Source organism: Ictalurus furcatus, chromosome 8 (genome assembly GCF_023375685.1).
Source record: "Ictalurus furcatus strain D&B chromosome 8, Billie_1.0, whole genome shotgun sequence".
NCBI classification, from domain to species: domain Eukaryota; kingdom Metazoa; phylum Chordata; class Actinopteri; order Siluriformes; family Ictaluridae; genus Ictalurus; species Ictalurus furcatus.
In genome coordinates, this window is record NC_071262.1 from 3574566 (window position 1) to 3591145 (window position 16580).

Genomic DNA, 16580 nt, shown 5'->3' on the forward strand with positions numbered 1-16580 from the left:
AAACTGTAATCTTGCAAAGGCTTTTTCCTGACACACCTCCCATGCAGGTCAAATTTGTGCAATCTCTTTCTGATTGTAGAAGCATGCACTTTGACACCAACAGTTGAAAGACTTACTAGCAGATTTACTTTTTTTACATCGGACGGTCTGCTCTTGGGCTGAATTTGCTGGGACGGACATCCCTGGACAAACTGGCAGTCGTTTGAAGTCTGCACCACTTGTAGATTGTTTTCCTTATAGTGGAATGATTTATTTCAAATAATTTGGAGATCCGTTTAAATCCCTTACCAGACTCATAGGCATTCAAAACCTTTTTTTTCAGAAGGCCTTACAGAACTCTTTAGATCTTGGCATGATGACACCACACACCTCAATAACAAAGCGAACACCAGACACTATATATGAGAGGGGTATAAATAAGACCGGTTCCACCTGCACTCCCTAAGCAGGTTCTAATCACTTGCACCCAATCCTGAACACCTGAATCTAACTTTATGGATTTGAAGGTGTGATAAATGTAGGGGTGTACTTACTTTTTCCGTGTGAACGATCTAATTTTGTTGATTTAAACTACTACAAAATTTTATTGTCTTTTGATCGAGTACATCACCTTTATGAATAGGCACTATTTCAAAGAGGCTCAAATGTTTGCTTGTCCAAATATGTCAAAGAAGCCAACAATTTCCATGGGGTGTACTTATTTTTTCACATGACTGTATATATATACACACACACACACACGTATGCATATTATATATAAACATAATATCTGAGAACTGATGTTATATTTCAAACTTGTTATGTACTGACCAGGATGGCGCTGACTAGAGCCATCTCGAACGCTGTGGGTCCGAGATTGAAGACGAGGGCGCTGAGCACGAAGCTGATGCCACGTGTGCCCCGGTCGATAGCCTTGGACAGTCCGCCCGTCTGCCGGCTCAGATGGAACCCCAGGTCCAGGCTGTGCAGGTGCAGGAAGACATTCTTGGCGATGCGTCGGATGGAGCTCTGCGCCACCTTGCCGAACACGGCATTGCGAAGCTCGTTGAAGAGCGACGAACCCGCCCGAGACACGCCGTCTGAGACAAACAAACAGTGTCTCAGCAAGCGATTTACAACAGCGCTTCACCAAATACATAGCACAACCTTGTTATAGATGTGATTAAAGGACAAACATTATGCTCAAGTTATTCAACATTACACTATATTACAGATGGGCGATATGGACTTACAACTATATCACGATATTTTCCGGTATTTATCGCGATAGCGATTTCAGTGACGATATAACTATAGCACCATGCGCCACTGTTTTTGGCTACAAGTGACGGCTGTGATCATGAGAGCCTCAGAAACACAAACGCTGATCTAAAAATAAAACACATTTTCTCTAACCGAACCAGTTCCAGATTGTAGAGGTAGCTCCTCGTCTAGCGATAAACTCCTCCTCAGCTTCACGTCCACACAGTTCAGTTTAGTTCGTAAATAACATTTTTGTTAAAACATGAATGTTTCTACAGAGCTTACAATTCTGGCAAAAAAAAAAAAAAAAAAAAAAAAAAACCCCGCCCTGAAAAAACTTTCTGAAAAATTAGAAAGAACTAAAAACTCCGCCCTGCGCCCTCTAACTGTTGTTTCTGCCCTGATAGCAGGGTAAGTAATCATGTTACTGGACTCTCTCAGGAGGCCTCGGAAGGACAACAAGGGTGGAACAAAAGCCATCACATCGCTATTTTGCCCTTGAATATAAAAACAAATTCTGCACAAGCAGAATAAATCCTTCAACCTCAGCATTCAAGCTTGTGAATGCAACATACAATTTCTATGATGGCTAATTCTGCTCAGGTAAAAAAAAAATAAATAAAAGTGTGTGTGTATTTGCAGAGGCGCAGACAGACAGCTCCAATTAATTGTCTGTGTGAACAGAACCTAATGGCTCTCATTAAATTTGCAGCCACAGGGAGAAGTGACCATACATTTGGACGGCATGCTACAATAACTTGTGGTTGTTATTACTCGTTAAGTTCGTTTTATTGTCCTCAAGTGAGCAAGCGCGTAAGCGAGTATGTTCAAATTCACGCGTGTCACCCTTTGTGCATTCACATACATGTGAGCTGTATTATAGAGCAGGCAACCTTGTATACGGTCTAGTTCTGGAGAAACGCCATCGAGTGTAATCTGTGCTTTATTGAACTTCTGAGCCATTATTTAAGGACTTACTGATCAGGTCATATATATATCACAGCACTGCTTTGCTCTGTCGCGTTCATGAACGTTTAAAAGCATGGTATCTGAAATACGAGCTGGAAGACAGAGGCAGTGTCGAGGAGCCAGCCAGAGGATCTCCCCCATCAGAAGAAATAAAACCGTCACCAAATTAAAAAAAACACCAAATTATATTAGCATCTGTGCAGGCAGACGTGGCGGGTCCTCACTAAAACAACAAAAGGTTTAAAAGCAATATGGATACCAGTCTTTCTAGGTAAAGGTCACTTGGCTCATAAGGACGCTGTTCTGCCTGAGATGAAGTCAAACACCTGCCAAGTAAGGAGGAGTGGGGAGTGGGGTTACTCACAGCCAATGAGAACGGCCGTTGCCATGGTGGCCACCGTGTTTGGCGCGTCGCTCAGGTTCAACATGTGTCCCGACATCTGGTTTAGGCTGTCTACCGCATATTTAAACATGAAGGGCACCATCACATTGCTGAGCTGGAGGACGGGAGGAAAATGGGGAGAGGGAGAAAAGAAACAAAACAGGGAAACAGTGTGAGAGTGAGAGACGGAGCGGGCTTCGGAAGCATGCTGATGAGCGGTAGAGTGGCAGTGCATTAGGGGCAGAGTGTTTTGTGCACACTCCTCTAGACGGATCTGGAAATGAGTTGGTTGATGCATCCGCTAATGGAATTGAAATGGTTATTAAAGCTAATTAAAAGCTTGGGGACAGCTGCTCGGCTGTCGAGCTCTGCCGCGCATTAGACAGGGCCGGAGTGTGTACGCCATGTACCATTTCCCCTTAATATCCTCCCCTACTTTTGTTTTAAACCCTTATGCCCAATAGGACCATGAAAGTGAGGGATGGAATTTTAGGTGAATGGCATTTTTGGGGGGAATTTGATCCATACCCCCCCCCCCCCCGACCCCCCCTTGTGTTAGTGAACTGCATAATGTTCGCGCACGAACAAAGCACAAAGCAAATGGCCTTTAACCACAATCATGCATGCAAGGCTATGAATAGAAATAGTGCTTCGAAATAACAGTTTTTTGCAACAGGAAAGAAAAGCCCAATTACCAATTACTGAAGTGAAAAAAAAAAAAGAAAAAAAAAACCCCAGAGAATTTGCTGCCAACACCCAACTAATAACTTCATTTTTGAGTCTCACTTCCATATGTCTATAGTGCTGCCCTTTTCAGTAAAGAGCATGTCTGAGGGTGACTAGACTGCAACCAAGTTTAATTACTAATGCAACTTCGTATGATGATAACATGAACATGGCTTAATAAAAAAAAAAAAAAAATACACTACAAAAAAAGGCTTTATTTTTAAAAGATTTCTCAGCGTGATATATACTTTAACGAAGGACTGCTGACGGACGTTTCTTTCCCCGTATGAATCTGCCCAGCATGATTAGGTGGCAGGGAGCCAGACAGGCTGATAAAACGGAGCGGGTTATCGGTTCCTGACACGCTTGTCAATCTTTATCTACGTTTCCAGATATGCCCTTTCCTGAACTCCGGTGTGAGCACACCGGGAAATATTAATGCCCCCTTCCCCTCGCACCTGATCCTGCAGGACTGTGGCACGCTGGAGGCACAAATCATGAGTCACAATCCTTCAAAGACGCGTCTAATAATACAATTATACAGTATACGAGACGTTACTGAGGCTGGGCTCACGGATGGAGAACAATGGAGAGTGCATGCAGCAGCAGTTCGTTTGTGCTCATGCTGAGTGAGAACGGGCAGAAATAAACGTGTGAGTCGAGATCCTGTCAGTCCTCTTTTGGGTGCCAATTAGTGACGAATCATAACACAACACTTGCAGCCGAGGGCATTGCGTTACGCAACTCATCGGATGACCCAGTGTTCCATTGTGGAGACTTGAACAGCTGTGAAACATCCGCGTTTTCCTGTTTTTTTGCCGAACTCGGAACAGTACATAACGTGTCCGATGAGACCGGGCAAAACCTTAGACGAACGTTCTGGTAATGTGGATGGTGCACCAAGGTTACGCCCACTGCTAGGATGTTCAGACCATAACGTCATTCATCTCCTTCCAAAACATAGACAGATGTTAAAAAGGACCGAACCTGTCGTCCAGCAGGATCAGTCATGGGCCAAAGACTTGGTTTTGAGCGCGCCGATTTGTTTTTGTTTTTTGATGCTGCGGTCATCACGAGTCGTTGAATTACTACTTACGTTCATTTTTGCGCAGGTGGCGGTGGTTCAAACAAAAAAAAAAAAAAAATATTCGAATATTCCCAAACAACAAACCCTGGATTAACATGGATCTTAAACAATCTTTAAATAAGAAGAGAATAGCTTTTTTTAAAGGAATGAGACGTACGAGGTAAAAGAGTTCAATGGAGTTAAACGTAAGATAAAGGAGGCGCGAATATGGTATAAAGGGAAAGCTGAGAAGGAATTTAAATCCGGTAAGGTCGGAGATGCACGGAGGGGGTTAAATATAATGACGGGCAGACAACAGAAACGAATACGACTGTTTGATGATGACCCCCATAGCTTTGTAAATAGTTTAGGTGCTGTGAATAATGATACTCGGACAGAATCTGAACCTATACGTACATATACATATATATATACATACACACATATACATAAATTGTATTGTATTTGTTTTACGTATGTTCTTAATGGGGACAAATGTGTGTTCCATGTGCTTCATTATGTGGTATGTAAGTGGATGTGCAGTATTGTCTGATAAGATGTTTTTTTTTATGCCAGTGTCAAAGACGAATTTCTGTCCAGGAAATCTGAACAGATAATAAAGTCAAACCAAACCAACAAGGAAAACAAATAAGCAGCCAAATTGTGATGCTCCTCTTTGTTAAGCCACAATCATCCTTTTGGAAAAAGGCGCTGGTCTATTACTCTTTGAAATGATTCACACAGCAGCACATCAGAAGGGCTCGAGCTAATTGAAGCTAGACGAGACATCACAGGCATCGACATGATGGATGAAATGTCTATCGCGCTGGTGGAAATGACAAATTAACAGACATCTTCCCATGGTTCAACAACGTCGACCTACCTTCGCTCCGACAAGCAAGCCGAGCGAGATGGCCACTCGAGCTCGCAGATCCGGTCGATCCTTAGGCCAGACGTACGCAAACATGGCGGACAGGATCTTGGTCGAATCCACCTCCTTTAGCTAGGGAAAGAAAGAAAGAAGAAGAAGAAAATAAAAAGTGTCAATTCTGTACCATTTTTCATACTAATGAGAAAGGATGCAAGCCATGGAAACAAAAAGAAACAAAAACATGCAATCAACTCAAGGGCTGGAAGGTCAGTCCTTCAGATATGAGTTTGTTCACAAGAAAGAAAAAAAAAAAAAAGATTTGACTGCAGTTTTAGAGCATCAAAGTCTGGCTCCGCGTGACTCACAGCTGTGCACAGTTTAGCGTTTTCCTTTCTCCGACACACAATTCGCCTCATGATGGACTTGATAATTAACTCATGGGATGAATCTGATGGCACATGAAAGCTTTGTGTGTGCGAAGGTCCTCCGGGAATATAATTCGATTCGTTTGTTTTTAAACATTTCTCTCGTACATTACGCAGAATTCGACCCAGCCCGACCTGATGACTTTAAAATCTCTTTTACTAAAAGAGGCCTATACATGTCCATGCACATAGTAAACAGCCAGTCAAACCGAACACTGATGCCCGAGTAACCAGCTAAAGACAGCTTCTTGTCCTAATCAAACTTGCAGCTATGCTCGAGTACTACATTTCGTCCTGATCACTACAAGCTGCGAGTGAGCGAGTGAGCGAGTGAGCAAGTGAGTATCGCATCGCTGTGAACTCTTTGAAGCATTCGATGCTTGGGATTGTAGCTCGCTTTGCATATAAAAGGTGAAACCAACTGAAAGTTTCTGCACGATTCCATCCTCGAAAAAAAATAAAATAAATAAAAGACATGGGCAAGTTTAGAAGGTAAAGGCTTCTCGGAGACCGCAAACAGACACACGTTGTTGCGTTGCCAAGGGATGCGGCGTCATATGGTCCAGGCAGCAGTAGCCACTGGAGGTGGTGCCTGGCATCCCACACAGCACAGCTCCCTAGAGCCACCCTGTGCGTGCCAACCAACCTGTTTATGCAGTCAACCCACCTGCTGCCATTACTGTTGCGAAATTATTATTATTTTTAAAAAAAAATAAAAATAAATAAATAATAGCAAACTCCCTCTAATCCTGTCAATATGCTAACAGAAAAAAATGAGGCACTGGCAGAATGGCAATGGGACAAAATAAATCAAATTAAAAACAGCCAACACCTGTGCTTGGATGCATCCAATGAGGCAACATGTTGAGGAGAAAATGAAAAACAAATAAATAAATCAAATTAAAACAAGTGATGAGCTTCACTTCACTTCTCTGTCTGAACAATGACAAGAAAACTGGTTCGATTTCAGTCCGTGTAAATACTGAGCTAGTCAGAACACCTATAATACCTGCTCGTTCATGTAATAATCATAATCATAATCCTACCAATCCCAGGCTACAGTGTAATGCATAAAATCAAGTCAATACAGATCAAGACCTTCAGTGAATGTTCTCGTTAAACATCAGAATGGAAGGAAAAACGTGATCTCGGTTCCTCTGACTGTGGCATGATGGTTGGTACCAGAAAGGGACAGATCTGCGGGCAGAAACGCCTTGTTGAGGAGAGAGGTCCGAAGAGAATGACCAGACTGGTTCAAGTTGACGGGAAGGTTAGTCTTTATGACTGTACTTTACAGCACTGTTTACGACATTGGTGAGCAGAACACGCAGAACCTTGGGGCTACAACAGCAGAAGACCAGAATGAGTCCTGCATCTGTCGGCCGAGAACAGGAATCTGAAGCAACAGTGGGCACGGTCTCACTGAAACTGGACAGTTAAAGATTAGAAAAGAAGACCTACAGTGCCTGAAGGTTTGATGTGCTGTGCGTTTTGGATGGTGCTTTTTTTTTTGTACACCATGGTTGTAAAGAGTAGTTTCAAACAGTAAAGTTTACCACATTTTTGGGATCTGCACTCAGCCCTCCCCCTGCTTGACCATGCCAGCATGTTCTGTCTGGTATCTTTACATGCTGAAAGACAAATATACAGATTAATCATACTGTTTTCATCAAGAAGGGCATTTATACAGTGATTTCGGAATACGTCGGTAGATCAGGTCTTTGAGACTTGATCTACCGACGTAGATACATTTTTTTTTATGTTTTAATGGGAAAATAAATTACGTTGAGTGCGTTATAACCCCGTATCAATTACAAGGTTATATCGGAGCAGATAACACAAGATAAAAGAAAGAAACTCTGTGTAGGAGCACAATTATCTCAAAATGAGATAATATAATGAGAATCCCAATCCCATACTATGAAAATAAGAATCCCAATTGTATGAGAATCCCAATCCAATGAGAATGAGAATCCCAATCCAATGAGAATCCCAATCGAATGAGAATCCCAACGGAATGAGAATCCCAACTGAATTAGAATGAGAATACCAATCCAATGAGAATCCCAATTGAAGGAGAATATTAATCAAATGAGAATGAGAATCCCAATCGAATGAGAATCCCAATCGAATGAGAATCCCAATCCAATGAGAATCCCAATCCAATGAGAATGAGAATCCCAATCCAATGAGAATGAAAATCCCAATCCAATGAGAATGAAAATCCCAATCCAATGAGAATCCCAATCGAATGAGAATCCCAATCGAATGAGAATCCCAATCGAATGAGAATCCCAATCGAATGAGAATGAGAATCCCAATCGAATGAGAATCCCAATCAAATGAGAATCCCAATCGAATGAGAATCCCAATCGAATGAGAATCCCAATCGAATGAGAATCCCAATCGTATGAGAATGAGAATCCCAATCCAATGAGAATCCCAATCCAATGAGAATCCCAATCCAATGAGAATCCCAATCCAATGAGAATCCCAATCCAATGAGAATGAGAATCCCAATCCAATGAGAATGAGAATCCCAATCCAATGAGAATCCCAATCCAATGAGAATGAGAATCCCAATCGAATGAGAATCCCAATCGAATGAGAATCCCAATCGTATGAGAATCCCAATCGTATGAGAATCCCAATCGTATGAGAATCCCAATCGTATGAGAATCCCAATCCAATGAGAATGAGAATCCCAATCGAATGAGAATCCCAATCGAATGAGAATCCCAATCGAATCCCAATCGAATGAGAATCCCAATCGAATGAGAATGAGAATCCCAATCGAATGAGAATCCCAATCGAATGAGAATCCCGATCCAATGAGAATCCCAATCCAATGAGAATGAGAATCCCAATCCAATGAGAATCCCAATCCAATGAGAATGAGAATCCCAATCCAATGAGAATCCCAATCCAGTGAGAATCCTAATCCAAAACATGGATGATTGCATTTATAAGAACATTTGATACAAGGAAGGTCATAATATGTACTTTCACGGCTTCCAGTATTTGTCGACTGGTATCTCCTCGTGTTGATGTCCATGTTGATGACAGACTGAGACTCTGTAACAATCAAAAAAAAAAAACAAAGAAGCATTGATTAAACCAAAATCTACAAGAGCAGATAAAGCAGAAGAGAAGCATTTTGTGTGCATTTTTTTTCCGCTAATGGGGGCCAGGCAAAAGCCACATGAGGGCAAAAGCAAAAGCAAATGTAAAAGCAGAAATGCTATGATTAAGACAAAGGGAACCGTTACATTATAGTATAATGAAATATATTATATTATAGTATAGTGGAACAGTCAGAACATTAATAGCAAAATACATGCAAAAAAAAAAACCCACTGATGTATTTGGACAGTGAAACAATTTTCATAATTTTGCTTCTGTACACCGCCACAATAGATTCGAAATGAAGCAATCAAGCTGGGATTGAAGTGTAGACTATCAGCATTAATTCAAGGGGTTTACAGCCATTAAAAAAAAATCTTTTTTTTTTTATACATAGTCCGTCTGTTTTCACGGGCTCAAAAGTAATTGGACAAGCTAACAATTATAAATATAAGGATCATTTTTTTTTACTTAAAATCATGGACATCAAAGCATACAGTCGGGTCCATAAGTATCGTTCTGCTGTGCGCTTTTTCGTTACGTTCTGGTAATTTGCATAAAATCTGGGAGGAAGCACACACCTTTGAGGCATGTTGAGTGAGACGAGTCCAAGCCAAAGCTGACCACTCAACACAAATAAAGACCAAAAAAAAAAAAAAAGACTGTACCTCAGAAGTTTCTGAGGCAACATTTTCCCATAATTATTTTTTTAAACTATTTTTTGTGTTTATTCATATCTATTTTCTACGGTGTGGCTTCTCGGTTATGTTCTTGTCTAACTATCAGAGCCCAGTAAATCCACTGAAGGAAAAATAAAACCATTTACTAAGGCATAAGAAATATTTTCAAAATTATTTTGTATCTAAAATGATTTTTTTTTTTTAAATATTATGAATATTCATTTCATCATACACTGCGATGGATTGGCACCTCGTCCAGGGTGTACCTCGCCTTGTGCCCGACGCTCCCCGGGATAGGCCCCAGGTCTCCCGTGACCCTGTAGGATAAGCGGTATAGAAAATGGATGGCATCCAATGCTAAACTCACTCAAAGCGAGCCTGTGAAAAGGTTACTTATAAACACCCTACGACGACTCTGTTACTTTGCTTTCATACCACATTTTAAATAATTTCTCCGCACATCTTATTAAGAACACATTGGGACCTTCGTCAAAGTGCACACCGTGACAGATCCCACACAAACGCAGAACCTTTTCTGAGTTCTGTATTACGCTATGTGCACTGTGCTCAAAATAGATCATAAAAAATAGAAAGGACTGCACAATCCTGAAAATCTTAAACAGACTATGAGCATGGACGACAAACAAGCAAACAGTTATCCGACGAAAAAGATCCCACTTTAAGCTCTGTACTGGCACGCTGAAATGCCTGCAACCCTAACCCTAACCCGACAGGATTCAGAGTTCGCGAGCCGTAATTTCGCGATGAATTCATACTGAGGCATAAACCCATATTCAAATTGAAAACCAAATGAGCGGTCAAGAATTAAAACTGGGCATTAAAGTCCTCAGCTCATTGAGATGTTACAACAAAAATGCACTTAATGGCGTGTGTATGAATGGCAGTCTTTTACGACTTAACGTGAAGAGCCACCTGAGGCCTGATTGCAACTACTGAGACGGAAAATCGACTTTAAAAAAAAATAAATAAATAAAAAAATAAAGGGAAATGAATACAAAATGGAACAGTAAAGACACGAATCTGCTTGTGAGAAAGAAACTACTAAATCAATCCTAGGCTAATAAATAATGTGCTAGCCGAGTTCTTTGCTACTCTTCTCATAGTTTATTGATGGATTGTCTAGCCCATGCAAGTCAGGCTAAAAATATATATATATATATATATATATATATATATATATATATATATATATATATATATATATATATATATATATATATATATATATATATATATAAAATAATACAAACAGCTTGAGTGTAAAAAGTGTCTTAAATGGCTCTGAAGTGGTTTTACCTGAACACCAGCTGACCCAAATCTTCTCACAAACCCATAATGCACCAAGCCAAAGAAATACAACTGTTTCAGTGGCCTGTACAAGTGTACTGCTAATATACTAGTATACACACACACACATGATTTGATATTGAAAAGCCTCACTCTCTGGGTGGGTGGAAAAGATACTAGTTTTAGTTTAGTGATGTTTTATTCATGTACAAACAGCCCACCAGTGACCCATAATGCACCCAGCCAAAGAAATACAGTTGTTTCAGTGGACTGTATAATACGCCTCGTTTCTACCGGTATACCAGCCACCATTAACTCAAGCAATGTGCTGTGTAAAAGGTCACACTTAAGCACACAAGAACCACACAGGAAAAAGGCACTGAAAGCCATAAGACTGAAGTTTAAGACTGAAGCTCGCCGGCCACTTTAATAGGAACATCTACACCGCTTTTTTTTTTTGCGCTTTCATGCACTTATCCCAATCAGCCAATCATGTGGAAGCAGCGCAATGCATAAAATCATGCAGATAGAAATAAAGGGCTTCAGATAAATCTCATATCAGAATGAGGGGGTGGGAGGGGAATGTGACATGAAACCCACCATGCCAATGGGATGGAAAACGGTCTCTTTTTTCCCCCAATCTTCAACTGTCTGAATTGCGCTTTGCACCGCTGCCACACGATTCGCCGACTGGATAACCGCATGGATGATATTAAAGTGACCAGCGCACGTATGTAATATACGATAAACAGGATAAGACCAAAAAAAAAAAAAGAAGTTGGTATTATTATAAAACGGACAAACTTTTAACAACCAAGCTGACTCGCTCTAAACGGCACAAGATTGGAGAAATTTCCTCCATTTTCTCCACTCTCTGCGTCGTTTAACGTCGCCGAACGATAAACAGACGCTTTAGAGTGCTGTTCTTTAACAAAAGAGTAATCGTTGACGAACCAACCTGTACGGCGATTCACGATGGAATCCGCGTTACGTAAAAAGCTTATTTGTTTCGCTAACGGCTAATTGGGTTTCACCGACGTGAAAACGTTGAGGTTGACAAGGTGTTTACAAGGCGAGTGTCTGACGGAGTTGAGCTTTAATCGCTCTGTGGACTATATAAACGGTAGAAATGATAATAACTACAGATACAAAGAAAACCACGATAAGCTTGCGGCGCTGCTGGGGCAGTGGCTAAGAGTGGTTAAGACAGTGGGCTACTGATGTGATGGAAGGATGCGAGTTCAAACCCCAGCACTGCCAAGCTACCATTGTTGGGCCTTTGAGCAAAGCCCTTAACCCTCAACTGCTCAGATGTACAAGTGAAATAAAAAATATAACTCACTCTGCATAAGAATGTCTGCCGAATACCGTTAATGTAACGTAATGTAATGCTGTCCATCCGTCTCAACAGATGAGCGCTATGAGCAGAACCCCGGAACGTCAACACGTGCGCTCTGACCAACGAGAGGGCAGTTTGCTCGCGTTTCGGAACAAAGCGCAGATCTTCACGGCTGAAAACGCCCTAAAGTCCATCAAATCTGCGTGCAATTACAGGCGTTTTTAATCTCCCATCTGCACCTGTCAGTTTGAAAGGACAAACCTGACTTGTGCCTATGCAACCTATATTTTTAGCATACGTAGACTCTCGCCTAGTAACGAGAATCCCTGACAAAAGGTTCATCAGATACCGCACTAATTAAAGAACACTGTGTCACACATGCCAATGCACCAACACTACTGTACATGCTTTAGACCACCTCGCTTTACGTGAATCCTACCTCACTCACAAGTCGCTTAAATATAAACGAATGCTAAACGGCTTGAGAAAGGGCTCAAACTCTCTGAAAGTCCTGGAGTTTCAACTCTCAGCTAACTCATCTTAACTTAAAAAGCGACGTGACGTGGAAAGAAACACAGGGAGAATGACAGCTTCCAGGTGTGTCGCTAGCTACAGTAATCAGCACGCAAACCAAGACGTTCTACACAACTCTGCGCTTCAAACGTCCACCTTCATAGCGCCACCTACTGTACATTCTTCCCGTTTTTGCGAGGAAACCGCATCAGCAAGTGCTGCTCCTGAACTCTACTATAGCGTAGCTAAATCTCGATCCCTCGGTCCCGCACCCAAACCTCACTCGAGCTATTAAAGCACCGGGATCGGCCCTGATCGGGACTCCGTCATGAGGAAACGTTAAGGACGAATCAATGAGCGTCTGGTAAAACAGTAAAGGAAGCCAGTGTGCTCCTTATAGACTTCTGTGCAAGCCTGAGTGCTGATAATCTGCAGACACGCACACTCGTTACCGCGAGTCTCGCGGCTACCTAATCTCATTCGTGGAGGGAGGGAATGCTTCTGCGGCCTTATCTCAGCTTGGCACAAGTGGCGGAATTTGACAGGCATTTGCTTTGACAGCTGCAGTCATGTGACAATGCGACAATGCTCCACGACCTCTACGCGAAGGCGGGTCACGCTAAAGCCGCACTTTAGCGTGGCGACTAGTGTGATACTGAGACCCTTTCGTTTTTCATACAAGTCGAGAAGTCACCTGTCAGTTGATCCCTCTTTGCTGTCAATAGATGTGGAATTACTCTGAGCTTCACCTGCTGTGTTTGTTCTTTAAAAGGCAGGCTTTTCAGTTTGTTTGTTTTTAAATCTTGCAGAATATTCCAACCAAAGTCCACCTTATAACGAACCCCTGTACATTCATGCGGTTATCTAATCAGACGATCATGTGGAAGCACTGCATTGTGAGGAAAAAACACCAGAACGGGGGGGGGGAAAAATAAATAAAAGTGTCTGAACTCTCGGACTTTGACCGTGGCGTGGTTGTTGGTAGCAGAAAGGCTGGTTTGAGTGTTTCAGAAACTGCTGATCTTCTGATGTTTGATGCAAACATTAACTGCATGCACTGTGCTGCTGCCACATGATTGGCTGATTAGACAAGCGCATGAATGTGTGCAAGTGTTCCTAATAAAGTGGTCACTGTTACGGTGACCGTTAATCAGATGTCCTTACACCTTATTTTCACAGAACAAGAGCAAGACTTAACCTCAGGACAGAGGTTTATCTACAGCACACTAAATTACTTTTGCTTAATTATTTATTCCGAATTTGTCATGTCACTAAATTACAGTGCGTGGAACTATCGGTCGTCATCTTACGAACTGCGTGCCAGACCTGAAATTGAAGAGGGAATGTCAGACGGCGTGGCGTGGGGACGTAATGACGTGTGCCGTTAATCGATCTACGTTCTATAACGTGTAAAACGGGAACATGAAAGGAATATTCTAAACACGACTCATGTAAACACCTTAATCACAATATTGTCTTATTCAGAATAAGGTCACTAATTAGATTACTGCTGTCCATGTAAACCTAGTCACTGATGACTGAAACATGACCCGATGACAATGTTTACAGAGCGGTTGTAAACGTGTGTAAACACAGTGGGCTGTTGTTTTTTGATCATAGCAAATTATGCCCTAAACTAGCACTCTGTCCATGCCTCAGTGTTGCTGCAAAGCTAGGTCTGAGAGCCATAGATCCTCTAGCATGATGGACTTGGATATTGGAGCGGAGATTCGACGCTTGAGAGTCTCAGGCTTTTACCTTTTTTTAAAGCCTACAAATAGCTTGGGTTGGATCCTCCAGTTTTCCTCTTTTGTTTGATTTCAAGCCAAAATACTGCCAAATGGATGATGTAGGGCCGTTCTTACAAACCAACCTAGTGTCATTCATGTTCGCGTCTGTCAATTCAAAGATTGTTTAGTTTCCGCAAATGCCCGTTTTATTTCCTTAATTTTCTCAATACTGAGCTCAGTCAAACAGAATTCATATGACGGATTATCATGATGTTTTAATAAGGAAATATTGGGATGATAATATTTCACCCAGCCCTACTAGATCAGGTGTATAAACTATTATTTCATCTGTATTTGTGTAGGGAGCTATATGGGACAGAGTGCAGACCGGAAGTCTATTTCTAACTACATTTGAGGACTTTTTAGGCCACTTTAGCAACTTCATCACTCAATCACTGACACCATGGAGCCCAACGGCCAAACACTGATGACCACTACCGTATCACAACGACCAATCACTGACCACCACGGATCCCAACGGCCATTCACTGACCATCACGGTTCCCCAAGGACCAATCACTGACCGCCATGGTTCCCCAACGGCCATTCACTGATGACCACTACCGTATCACAACGACCAATCACTGACCACCACGGATCCCAACGGCCAGTCACTGACCACTACGGTTCCCCAACGGCCAATCACTGACCACCACGGTTCCCCAACAGCCAATCACTGACCACCACGGTTCCCCAACAGCCAATCACTGACCACCACGGTTCCCCAACAGCCAATCACTGACCACCACGGTTCCCCAACGGCCAATCACTGACCACCACGGTTTCCCAACGGCCAATCACTGACCACCACGGTTTACCAAGGACCAACCATAGACCACCACCGTCCAAACACTGACCACCACGGTATCCCAACAACCGATCGCTGACCACCACCGTTCCCCAACGACCAATCACTGACCACCACCGTATCCCAAAGACCAATCACTGACCACCACTTGGCCCACCAACCCACCAATGTCCCACTGTTTTGAAATCTCTTCTTGGATAAATTTACAAGTAATAGACAGTTATTCCATCTGTAACTGGTTCCTTCAGGTCTATTTCCCCTGACACTCACTACACAGCTTAATTTTGTAGGCACGCTTGACAGAAATTACAGTATTGCTTAAATACATAAATAGTTAGTGTGTGGTGCCATGACCAAAGATTCTAAGAAATAAGTTATAATCTATTGTTTTCTATTCTGATAAAACTCTACTGTATTCCGGTCTGCAATATGCCTTCAGATGTTTTCCTTCCAGTTTGTTTTTTGATATTCAAATGATCACCTTAATTCAGCAAATATGCAAATTAGTCCAAGACATCATTCTGTGCCTTCTAGTGACTTTTAAAACCATGCATTAGTTACTTTCCCATGAAGAAACTTGACAAAATAAAAAGAAAAGTTAAGTTACATTTTATATATATATATATATATATATATATATATATATATATATATATATATGTGTGTGTGTGTGTGTGTGTGTGTGTGTATATGATTTCATACCACACTTGTGTAAGGTTGTATGGAGCTGTTTGGGGTACAGTGCTGAGGGGAAGTCATCAGTAAACAATTTGTCCGTTTTGGAATTGCGCAAAACACATTTAAGATCATTTTTCTGTATGTTACAGGGCAATATGACAAAAAAACCATTCCATGATTACCAGAAAAGCATATCGTGACATACTTTATCCCGATATTGATTAGTCTAAGACATCATCCGGTGACCTCTAGTGCCTTTTTTTTTTTTTTTTTTTTAAACCACACATCGCATACGAAGATATCGATATAATGACATAATAATGATATCGTGACTACTTCATCACGATATCGATATTATATCATCACATTGCCCAGCCCTACCCCATGACATGAGAAAACACTGCTCACCTGATTGCACACTTCCTAAGTGTCAAAGCTTTAGTGAACTCTCAAACCACAGACATGTAAACTACATGAAACTTATAGTGGTAAATAATAATAATAATAATAATAATCTGAGTTTTGTACATTTGTCGAAACCTCCATATAAATGACTCCATTTTTTTTTTTACCTGAACGCTACGACAGGTAAAGTCATTTTTATAACGTAAAGCGTATTTATATTACTTTACACGAATCCCAAACAACAACCTGCTTATT

At 41.5% G+C, this 16580-nt stretch overlaps 1 protein-coding gene across 1 annotated transcript in view; it reads right to left on the reverse strand.

Moving 5' to 3' along the window:
• abcb7 (ATP-binding cassette, sub-family B (MDR/TAP), member 7) overlaps positions 1 to 16580 on the reverse strand; it is a 34913-nt gene that overhangs the window by 17968 nt on the left and 365 nt on the right. Inside the window, exons 2-6 of the mRNA XM_053630322.1 lie at positions 8685 to 8756; positions 7238 to 7312; positions 5269 to 5388; positions 2576 to 2708; positions 811 to 1079 (exon numbers count right to left, since the gene is read on the reverse strand). Of these exons, the coding sequence (XP_053486297.1) occupies positions 811 to 1079; positions 2576 to 2708; positions 5269 to 5388; positions 7238 to 7312; positions 8685 to 8756 (669 nt within the window). The remainder of the gene's footprint in view (positions 1 to 810; positions 1080 to 2575; positions 2709 to 5268; positions 5389 to 7237; positions 7313 to 8684; positions 8757 to 16580) is intronic.